At 32.6% G+C, this 12,653-nt stretch overlaps 1 protein-coding gene across 1 annotated transcript in view; it reads right to left on the reverse strand.

The window, feature by feature from the left end:
• The window catches only part of LOC133322796 (uncharacterized), a 64,815-nt gene that overhangs the window by 5,771 nt on the left and 46,391 nt on the right, over window positions 1–12,653 (reverse strand). Inside the window, exons 7-9 of the mRNA XM_061531752.1 lie at window positions 8,784–8,810; window positions 1,017–1,130; window positions 264–959 (exon numbers count right to left, since the gene is read on the reverse strand). Of these exons, the coding sequence (XP_061387736.1) occupies window positions 264–959; window positions 1,017–1,130; window positions 8,784–8,810 (837 nt within the window). The remainder of the gene's footprint in view (window positions 1–263; window positions 960–1,016; window positions 1,131–8,783; window positions 8,811–12,653) is intronic.

Consider the following 12,653-nt stretch of genomic DNA (forward strand, 5'->3'; position numbering starts at 1 on the left):
TCAATTTACAAATTTTGTTTCACAAGGACAATGACAGGTGCTACAATTTCCAGACAATATTTGTTGTTGTTTTTGTTTGATTTACATTTTTGTTGCTTTGCAAATACCACATCAATACATATTGTTTTTTTATTATTTCTTTGGACAGCAGCAGTTGTTGTTGTTTTTGTGGTGATTGTAAATAGTAGACGACACTTTGCTTGCAAGCTTTTATTTTTATTTGTCTTTGGTAGACGGATACAAAATAATCTATTCCAACTTACACTGAAACGATCCAATGTCGATGGATTCGTTGCTAAATTGAGAGTACTTGTATTCGTTGTTCGTATGGTATCACTCGCCGCCATACTATGATATTTGGCATGATGCGATGAGTCACGACTGTCACGTGAATCTTCGCGTGAACGTTCGGCACATGAATACTGACGTCGGTACTGACGGCGACGACGAAATGCATTGGCATTCGTTGTGTGTGTATTGTAATCGATCGTACAGATGGGCGACGGTGGCGGCAGCACCCGCATATAGCAGGGATCGTAGCTGAACTGACGTCTGCGCCACTGTTCGTATTGGCGGTAGTGGCTAAAGAGTCTACGCTTACGTAAAATCAATTGTTTTTTGGCCTCTAATAGTTCCTGGTCTTCATTGGGTGTGGTCGTATTATCCTGGGAATTCTTAAGGATGCTACGCTGTGTGGCAAATTTCTTTTGGCGCAAACGATGATAGTGATGATGATAGTCCCCACCAGCTTTGGCTTGTCTACTCTGATTCATCGTCGGCATGCTGCGATGACGTGGTTCACGTTCCAACAAACGATTGTCTTCACCCTCCCTATCCGAGGCAGCTGTGGAGGTGGCTCCCACACCGCCTTCGCGGTCATCCTCGGTCTCCGGCTCCTGGGGACTGTACGAACTGACGGCCATGGCTTGACTGTCGACACTGGCGACACGCCGATAGCCCTCCGATGGCGATATCGAATCACCGCCATCGGCTATCGCTGGTTGCTAGCTCTCCACATCGGCCACCTTGTGCAGCAGGGCAAATTGGCAGCCACAGTCACGTTCCAACTCACGTCGGGGATACTGAAAACAGCGATCAAAAATGCCACAACCCTCACAGCGAGGCAAACACTAAATAGGTCATTTTGCATCAAGTAGTTGTAGTTTAGTTGTAGTACGAGAGGAGGTTAGGAGGAGGGAGAACAAGAAAAAATCCACAAAAAGAAGACGTTGGCATAAAAATCAAAGTTTCTCGGCAATTTGTTTGAAAGTTTTATTAAGTAATAGTAGAAGTAATAGCAGTAGTAGTGATAGTAGTAAGAAAAGTAGTAGTCATAATAAAAAGTAGTAGCATTTTGAATTAGTAAATTGGGGGAGGTGGGAGGTTGTTAAAGAAATTGTTATTAGTGGGACATTCTTACAAATGCTTCGAAAGAAAAAAAAGAACGAAACAAAAAAACCAAAAATAATCTAAGCAACAAAAAATCATTTCTCTAAGAGAAGCTTGTTTCAGATTTCATTCTAAAAAACTGCTAAAAAATTATTACAAAATCAAGAGCATATCAGTACATTATACATCCTCCTCAATGCAAAAAAAAAATATGTAAAAGAATATCGCAGGAAGTGGAAGTAGAAAGAGAGTCGAATGAGGAGGAGGACTAACAAAGGTGAACTTAGCAAATTTTGTTTGTTAGTAGTGATAACAGTGGTAGATTCGTTTTTTGTTGGATTGGGATTTATTTTTGGTTGGTTGCTGTCAATCATAATTATGGCATGCTGTTGCTGCTTGCGGGGTTTGTTTTTTTGTTGTTTTTGACGACCATTTTTTGGCCTTTTAAGCGTTTGCAGGGAAAATGTGGATAATAATAACAAAAAAATATATGAACAAATTTTCGTATTTGTAGCTATGTTGTATAATTTTTCATTCTCTAGTATTTCTGTTTTTTTGTTTTTATTTTATTATCATTTCTCATTGTTAGCTACTCTACCTTATTGGTATTCAAGCATAAAATGGTTTTTATATATGAGATACTACATGAGTAGAGAGTTTATTGTTCAGGATGATATGTGTGATTATACGAGTAGATAGATGTGAGTGTGTTGAAATCTGTTGGGTATCACAATTTGGTTACGAGTGTTGTTATAAATTTTTGAGTAGGAATTGATTTTTGTATCTTAGTGTACAGAATACATGATATTAGTGGCACAGTGGTCAGGAAAATGGTGACGAAAATTCGAAAATTGTAGATTGTTAAGATGACATATTACAAAAATTGTAATTGTTTTGTTGGCCTTAATTTTCTAACTTTATCATCTAGAGCACCAGCGGACATAGGTACAAATTATTATATATTTGATTAAAATTATAGTTAAGATGTAATTATAGTTTAATTTTATACGATGTAATTGCAATTTAATTACACTGTTATTTAATTTTTAAGCCCATGAATTATTTGACGATATGTCATTAGTTAGAAATATTGAGAAATATTTCTGTAGTTTCTCAAATACATGTCGAATTGACATTTTTCTATTCTAATGAATACTTGAAAATTAGAAATTATTTAGTATTTGTTAAACACGAGGTCGTATAAGTTACGTCCCTAAGTATACGTCACATGGTTTCAAATAAAATGTATTTCTTTTATTTATGTAAACTGGAAGAAGATTAACAGACTTCGGAACTTAAGTTAGATTTTTTTTTGGGATCTCATGTTGGAGAAAAATTAATAAACATTTTCAATTGAAAAAATATATATATATATATATTCCCAGAAATTGGACCACCCTTAAACAATTACAATTATTTAGTAATCCAGTTAATTGGCTATGCGAATCTATATCCCGCAAATAATTTTTATTATTGAGGTGTTTAGCATAATGAGATATAGTTATGGTATTATTTCAAACAAATCCGGAATTCCTTCGTAGATATAAGGTTTTCTGAGAAAGAATCGGGTAAAAGAGGAGCCTTTATCTAGAATCTTATGAGCGACAGTTTTATGGGAAATTTGTATGTCTAAAAATGTCATCCCGTCGTTCACAATTCAAGAAAATAAGTGCGAAAATTACGCAAAAATGCCTCAAGATATTAGGAGAATGTGTTCCCAAAAATAACTTGCAACCTGATCCGTTTAGGATAACTTCACCCGTGCAATCGTTTTGATTCATTTTGAAAAGCTTTATCACTATGGTTCCGCAGTCTCCAACTAATATATTTTAAAGAAGGACAAATAGTATATGATTTTGTGGGCCATCCAGTGGTATATTATGTATGTATACGCACAAGGGTTACACGATCTTCTAGGTCAACGTAATGGATCGATTAAGTCGTGTCCGTCTTTCAAGTGAAATCGCCATAAAGCTTGCAATATTTAAGTTGACATATTTTTGGATATTTGTAAGAGTATAAATCGTTTTAAAGTTGTTTCCCATATAATTATACCATCGAACGGAAATGTTGTAATTTGTAAATTAGGGTTGTTAATGGGTTCAATACCTAATTGCAATGTATATTCGTAACTTTTTGGTATTTTTATAGCCCTATTTATCCATAAAGCCAAACTGTTTTTCCAATTTTTGTAAAGATTTCTGAAGTTGTAAAAAAGAAACTCCGCCACTGTGCCAAATAATTTCTCTTAGTCCATTGATGTTGCCATTGTTTAACTTGAACCCATGATAAAGGAAGTCTATGCCTACAACTCACTACTACATACAACAATGGGGCATCTATCTTTCACAGGTTCTGGCTAGGAAGCATTCGTTTACTACATTATGAATAGGCAATGGATTTTAAGTTACTATCACATTGATGTATATATGTATGTATATAACAAAATGTAATACAATGATATGAATATGTATTTCATGTTGAGTGTATATGTATGTGTGGATACATGGTAAGTGTATTCTGGTGTATATAATATACGTATAAACTTATAAATAATTCTACTTTATATATGGTATTATATTGTACAGGCCAAAGATTTTTCTACTTTGTTTTCTTTTTGGGGTTTGCCATTGTTTACATTCGGTAAGGTTATGGTTTCTTTTTTTTGTTGATGTTATTGTTTGCTGGGTTTACTTGTCTGGATTTTTTTTATTAAAGGAATTTGTAGTGAACAAATTTTGTAATAAATAATATTTCAACTTTTTTTTCAACCGGTGCTGTTTGTTAAAGGAATATTAAAAACTAAAAAAAAATGAAGACATTCTACTATTGTGTAAAACTTTACTTTGAGAAAACCATTGCTTTAAGGAACTTAAATAATTAATAATTAATTTTTAATGTTCATAGATGTTGTAGTCATTTATATACAGATTTTTTCTCTCCTCTACCACTTGAAATATTATAAATATATTAAATATTTTCTAAAAAATAAGTTTGGTGTTTGGTAATATTCGTACTACTCAAGAACAAGTAGTTCTAAGTTATAGAGATATTATTTTATAAAAAATGTATCTATAGATCTTTTGTTCTATAAATTTTATCTATAGCAAAGTATTTGCTAAAATCGTTAAAGAAAGATTCGAATGTATTATGCTGAAGCAACATTTCATTTCGGTCATGTGTGAAATATGTTGCGTATACTTTATGACACACATTATACGCCACCATGTTCTTTTGTTGAAGGGCATGAAATGTGCCTCTCCTTTTACTTCTTTCAATTTCTTTTCAATTCTGTATTATTTCGTCCATTCTTTATTCCTTCACATTAATTCCCATTGTTATTTAGTTGACCCATTAAATTTACAGCAATAAATTACTTGCACTACATTAAGAGGTCCCCAAAGTAGCCAACGTTGCACAGAAAAAATGAACATAAATAACAAATTTATGGTCGCAACTGATGCATACTTTCAGGAGTTTATGACACCCTGCGAATGGTATGCAATTGATAGACACTAAAACTTAAATTTATTTTTCTTTTTTTTTGTGGAGAATGACTTCGTTGGCTTTGATGCCGTTAATATCGTTTTCACAAAAAAATGGAACCACCATAAACTTTATTTAATAGTGTTTTTTTCTGTTAAAGGTTAATGTTTCACAAAAATAACATGACACAAGAAATATCTGCAGTTTTATGGCGGCCGATGAATATATGCAGTCTTAGCAAGTTTTCGAGTGAACAAATATTTGATTGCTCTGTGTTGCCATATTCCACTGCATCACTTGAGGCGATTAAAAATTTATCACCAGAAAAAAATGAAATGTTTGCATACTTTTTTCGAGAGGCAGGGGATCAAAATTTATGGCATACTTTGCAGCTAACAGAGTGCAGAGAAAGAAAGAAGAATTTATTGATTTTTTAATGGCTGTGATTTTAACATTTTCACATACTCTGGCATTCAAATATTTCCTTTTTGCATTCTATAGCCTATTTGTCATTGCCATCAATTGGATTTTCTCCAGTAGTATTTCATATGTTTGAGATTGAGAGTTTTTTTCCTCCAATTTATGAAGAAAATATTTGCCAACTATTTTCTATTTGCATTGGATATTTCAATAAAATACCACTGTTAATGTAAATTCTTGCACAAACTATCGTTCACCCCGCTCAACTTTAGAGAAATCTTGAATCTTTTGAATTTTTCAAGCACATTTGGTAGTTATGACATGAAATTTTCTTGCATATTTTCAGGAATTTATGAATGTTTGCTGAAATTAAATTACGAATGGTATTTGAGCTGTAGTGAGGATTCCTGGGAGAGGGAATAGTTATTGAGAAATTCTTTTTTCTTTACTGTCGTTGAACGTTGAAACGTGATGCTTAAAAGGAATGTTGAAATAATTTATTTTCATTTAAGAAATACTTCTAATTTTATTTACCATTTTTTGTGAAAGTACTTTGTCGACATTTAAACAGTTGATTATTTTTTCTATTCAAAAATTAGTATTTTACTTTTACTCAGAAAGATTATTTCTTTGTATCCATTCGTAATACATTCATGTGTTAATCCATTCCTTCTTAATTCTTGGAACATACGAATTCATTAAAATAAATTCCCCTTTGTTGTGTTGCATAAGGTAGGTATGTGGCGTATAATTGTTGTCATAACTTATACGCCACATGCTTCCAAATCCGATTTTATAGTCAATTAATATTTCATTAATTATTTTCCCCATTTTCAAAATAACTTATTATTGCATATTATATAAATAACTCTTATGAAAGCATCAAAGTAAATTTTAAGTAGCCTATTTAATATTGTGCAATCAGCAGAGAACAAATTTCCCCAAGGAATTGCAATCCACACACACACACATTATTGACATATTTACAAGATAAATATGTATGATATAAAAACTCAATGGATTTTGTGTAACAAATGAAGCATAACATTGTGATAACAACAACAATGAAATTATCATTTCAACTGTGACCAAAAACCCGGTCTGCATTGGGCATCATCAGATTTTGTGGCCAAAAATCAAATGAAATGGAAATTTTGAAAATCCATAATATTGCCATGGGCTATTTCGCATGGATTGTGGTCGAGTTTTGGGGGTAGGGAAGTGATAATGATGATATTTCTTAGTGTGTATCCTATGTATCCTTGATATTTGATTGCTGTTGTTCTTGTTGTCCGGGTATATTTCACATTTATTTTTCTGATTTTCCTCCGAATTTTCATTTTATTTTTCCTCACAAATCCAATAACAAATCAATCCGTTGCTATGTCTACATTTAAAGTGGATTACTTAGGTTTCATAGCTAATTTTATTTATTTGTGTTCGAATATTTTTTGAGGGTGTCTGAAATGATATTATTGATGCTGTTAGATATATCAAATCAAATGTTTGCTGATATGCATTGAAATTTAAGTAGACCAATGGAATTAACCAATTTTGATGAGTATTGTGGAATATTTTGACATCGGTGTCGTATACGTTATGACGGTAGTCATACGCAACGTTGGAAGTGGCTCTTTATTTATAAATTTGAATCGTATTATCAAATTCAGCAGAAATTACAATAATAATATACGGAAACAAAAATAAAAATTTAATAGTTTTGTATTTCGTAACTGTATGTATTTGGCGTTATATAAAAAAATTTAATACGAACTGACAGTAAACATACGTTATATTTTATGGTTGTCATACTTCTATAATCCTTTGAAATAAATTTAATAATATTTATATTTTCAATTCACACAGAATACCGTAATAATGTTTGAATAGCTCTCCTGGCACTTATTTAGATAGAATAAAATATAGGCCCCCTCTCATCATGCCTTCCCTAGAAAAATTTCCTTTTTAGCTCTACTTTAACTTTAGGTAGACATAATACCTTCTTTAGATTGGCCTTCATATATTCTATAGACTGAAAACTTTCGGTGAATCTTTAGAAAGAAGATCTCGAGATAATTTTGAAGCATTCATAGACGGCAGATCTTCTATAGACAGTAGACCACTCTCCTCAGGTATTCTTCCGCAGACAAAAAAAACTTTCTTCAAACCTTCCATAGACAGGAGATCTTCACTTCTTCTATAGTTTTAATCGGTTATGTGTGTCGTATACGTTATGACGGTAGTCATACGTATCTCGTAAATAGTTTTTTATTTATAAATTATAAATTTGTATAAAATTATTGTACAAAACCAAACTTAAATGTAGTAGCAAACCATTGGAGTTATATAAAAAATATATTTTGGGTGTACCTAAGCGTATACGTACTGACAGTAATCATAAAAATACGACACAAAGTATTTTGTAGACATAAGACCTTCTTCAGATCTATTTCTGTAGAAAGAAACCCTTTTTAGGGTCTGCTTTAGATTGACCTTCATTAGGTCTTCTATAGACTGAACTTTTAGTGCTTCTTTAGACAGTATATCTCCCCCTAATAGACAACAGGTTTTAAAGCGTTATTTAGATCTACTTCTGTAGACAGAGAACTTCCATCAGACCGTTCACAGGCAGTAGATCTTCTGCAGGCAGCTTTCTTCAAACCTTCCATAGGCAGGATATTTTCTTCAATTCTTCTATAGTTTACATCGGTCAAGGTTGTCGTATACGTTATAACGGTTGTAACACGTATCTCGGAAATAGGGTTTTCATTTTCAAATTATAAATTTTGTATAAAATTATTATACAGAAACCAAATTTAAATTTAGAAGTAAACCATTGGGGTTATTTAAAAAAATATCTTTTAGGTATACTTGGGCGTATACGTACTGACAGTAATCATACGCCACTTTATGTATCGTTGCAGTATTTCTTTACTATTTCTATGAATACAAATTTAAAAATGTGTTTTTTTTTTCAAATATTTCTTTGTATTTAAGTCCTTTCAACAATGGTTTTCTCTTACTTCACAAACTCAAAACAGCATGCATAATAAAATCATAGGTTTTCCATTCAAAATGTTGGAAATTGAATTGGTGACATTTGGTACACACTACAATGTACCTCTCTATTGTCATGCTTAAAACTTCTGTGAATTTTAGATTTTCATTCATCTTCTTTCTAGTACAGCATAAATTTCTACAAAACTTTAACTAAAAACTAGGCAGTTGGGCCAAATATTCAAATACAAAAATTTGTTATTCTACGAACAAAAAATGTAGGAAAAAATAGCAAAATTCAATTGGATTTTTAAATTATTTTTTTTGCTTGTACTTTTTGTATAAAGAGAAATTTGTTGCTTTGTAAAAGACAGAGAAAGAAAGGTAACGTAAAATATTTATAGTTTTTTTTTTTTTGTAAAAAAAAATTCAGAACAATATCTTACAAATGATAGGAGTTTGTTTGGTTTATTTTTTGATATTTATTGTACCTTAACGAACAAATCGTGATGTAAGTTCTAGAGAAAAAAACGAAAGAAAAAAGGCGGGAAAATAGGACAAAGAAAAAAACAAACAAGAAATGACAAACACGATAATTTGTTGTTGTTGCTTTTGCTTTTTATCTCAATAAGTTAAAAAATCTATTTTTGTTTGTTTTAACGTAAACTCAATTAATCGAGTCCATAATCAAGTGATTTATTGAATTGTGATGGTAGTGGTAATATGATAGTGATGTTAACACGATTTATGTACCAGATAGTAAGAGGGGGTGTGTGTAGAGGGAAGTGTAAATCATAATCACAAACAAATGATAGACAACTAAAGGGAGAAAACAATGCTGATTATGGTTAAGTAGAAGAAAATGTATGGAGAGGTAACTAATTACAGAGAAGAGAGTAGGGAGATTTGGAGTCAAGGGAATGCTACAGAGACTAAAGAGAATAATCAATCATGTATAGAAGATGTACGAGAGGGTTGCCAATTATTGAAATTCCATAAATGTACATATAGAAGACTTCGCATCCATTTAAGACCTATTAAAGACATCCTTATATAAGCTCTATAAAGCAGTATATAGACTATGGTCTTCCAAAAACCAAATCATTGTATAGTCACATATAAAGAAGCCATTCTTTAAACGTCTCACGAGAGAAACCCCCTTATACTGTATCTTCTGTTGGCTCTGGAGAAAAATCGATTTCACAGGACTTCTTCAAGTCTTCTTTATACGGTATAAATTCTTCATTTATTTTCTTAGGTAGAGAACTATTCCAATAAATTCTTGATGTATTTTTTAGGTAGAGAACTATTTTCACTTTTTTGAAAACAGAATATAATCTATTGACTCTATAGGTAGATTGCCTCCAACCTAAGATCTTTTTTAGGTCTTCTGTAAATGGAGAAGGTTGCCCAAATATTCTATAGAAGGAGTCCTTCACAGGGTCTTAAAAATATATACGTCTTCTTTTAGGTCCTGCAAAAGTAAATTGCACTCCTAGGCCTTCTATGGACTTTTTCTATGGAAGACATTTTCAGGACTTTTGCAGATAGAAGACATTGTCGCGACAATCAATATCTTTCTCGAGACTTTTATGAGGGAGTTCCTGAGGCCTTTTTAGAACAAAGTCTACTAGTAGGTATTCAATAAACTTCATAAAGTTCGAATAAAACTTCAAAGAATTCTTAAGAAAGAGGGAAATAGAGATCCTTCATCATGTCAGAAGAAGATCTACTTCTGCTCTTCAGGAGACCTTCTGCAGATCATTTATAGACATAAGACCTGAACACAGAACGGCCTTTCACTGACAGAATACCTTTTTCGTGTTTTCTATAGAAATTAGACCCCCTCAGGTCTTCTGAAGGAGACAAAAACTTTTGTCAGACCTTCCATAGACAGAAGACCATCTTCAGTTCTTTTACGGACTAAATGCATGTTTCAGGTCTTCTATTGATAAAAGACCATTTTCAGGCTTTCTATATGCAGAAGTTCCTCTTCCGGTCGTCAATATACTTAATATCTCTTTCAGGTCTTCTATAGACACATGTCCTTCTTCAGGTCTTTTATACACATTAGACCTTCTCCAGGCATTTGAAAGACATAATGAATTCAGTTATTTTTCTGAAGTAGCAAAACTTCCTTCAGACATTCCACAGCAGAAGACAGAAGAGAGTAAACCTCCCTCAGGTCATCTTCTGAAGACGGCCTTTACTTTTAAAGACAGAAAATCTTCTTAATTTATTTTATAGGAAAAATACCTCCTTTAGGTGTTACATATACGGAAGACTTCCTTCGGATCTTCTATAGACTGAAGACCTTTCCCCTATTTACGAAATACTTTTGAGAATCTCTTTAGGCTGAATCAATTTTCCAGGTCTTCAATAGACTGTGGACCTCCTTCAGGTCTTCTTCTGTAAACAAATAACTTTATTCAAGCCTTCTATAGAAAGAGGACCTTCTTCAGTTCTTTGGTAGTCAAAATATATTCTTCAGGTTGAAGAATAGGCTGAAGGCAGTACTCAGCTTTTCAACAAACATACGACCATCTGCAGGACTTTTTTAGAACGAATACGTTCTTAAGGTAGAAGACCTTAAGAACGTAGATCTCCCTCAGGTAGTCTTCTGATGATAAACAACTTTCCTCAGTTCTTTTATATAAAATGCCTTCTCCAGATCTATTACATGCAGAAGTCCCCCTTTAGTTATTTCATAGGGTTTTCAGCCTCACACACATGTTCCACAAACATACGATCGTCTACAGGTCTTCTATAGAATATTCTTAAACGTGGTCTATCCGTATAAAGAAGACCTGATCATATGTTTTTAACATGTACTGAATAAGATATTTTCCGTCGTAATTATATAGAAATCCTACTACGGAACAATTTCATCTGTAGACAAAGACCTTTCACAAACCTTCAAAATTATATAGAAATCCTAACTAGGTATAAGTTATGGAACTATATAATACATTCATAGATATATATTAATCCTGTAGACAAAGGCCTTTCTCTGTAAGACGGCTTTTCTCTTTCAATCACCAAAAAAAAAAAACGTGAAAGTAAAACAATTGTCGAAAGGGTGACAACAAAAACAAAGAATGACAAAAGTGATTGGAGTGATAGAACTAGAATATGATGATGGTATATCACGAATAGGACTTGTATTCATATTGTTATTGTAGTTCACTGTTTTTTTTTATCGACAAATTAACATAAGAAAACTGAAAACGAAACTCATTGTTGAATGAGAATAGGAATAAGAAAAGCACCAATTTCAGTGTTTGTTTTGCTGTTATTGTTGTTGTGGTTGTCTATAGGGTCTTGGAGAGAGAGAGGGTCGGCGGTTGGCTTTTTGGTTTATTCTAAGATTTAAGGTTTCCTTGAAAATAGTCAATAGATATAAATGTGATGGTGGTGATGGGGGGAGTATGAATGGTTTGTGGTTTTGTGTGTTTTTGATGTGTGCGTGTATGAGTCTATGGGTTTTGATATTCCATTATGGCTTTGTTTTTTTCTTTTGGTTTTTGTTCTTGTTGTTGACATTTAGTAAATCAAATAGTCAGTCGTGTAACCAATAAATGTGACAATAACAACAGAACCCAAGTGGAAATTATATATGAACTTCAAAAAGGTAAGAAAACGAAAGAGAAAAAAAACGACAACAAAAAAACTGAACAACCTTTAAATAAATAAGACAACGAAGTAAACGTGGCCATCAAGACCAAAAACAAAACTGTAAAAAAGAAAAATCACTTGAACGTGGTATTATTTTTTTGGTCTTGTTTTTTGCCTTTTTGTTAGCTTGGGTTTCTTGTCTTCTGCTGTTGTTGTTGAATCATATTTCAAGGGTATTTGAACTCTTTTATTCGTCGACATGAAATTAACGGGAACAGTGATTTGAGGAGACATGTGGCATACTTAAAAAAGAGCCTTTAATTCAATTTAAGGATACGATATTGCCGGTGATCTATGAAAATAGGAACTATTTTTAAGGAAAAATATTTCAAATAAAGAAGTCTATGTTAAGGATTTTATATAAAGAAAATTGTTCCCATATAAAAAAATTGTTTTATAAAGAGCCAAAATATTTTATCGGGGTTTTTTCAGTTGTTTTGTAGACAGAGATCCTTGAGGTGTTTTGAGGACAAACTACTTTTTTCAAGTTTACTAGACCTTAGTAAACCTTCTTCAGATCATCTATAAACAGGTCTCCTTTGTAGACAAAAAAAAAACTTTCTTCAAACCTTCCATACATAGAAAACTTTCTTCCGTCCTAGAAAAGTCAGTCTTCAGGCCTTGTTCTGGATACACAAAACATCCTGCAGGACTTCCACAGATATAAACCCTTCGTCATTTCTTTT

The sequence above is a fragment of the Musca vetustissima genome, unplaced genomic scaffold (genome assembly GCF_032173495.1).
Source record: "Musca vetustissima isolate MV318-11 ecotype Yass unplaced genomic scaffold, APGP_CSIRO_Mvet_v1 utg13038, whole genome shotgun sequence".
Lineage (NCBI taxonomy): Eukaryota > Metazoa > Arthropoda > Insecta > Diptera > Muscidae > Musca > Musca vetustissima.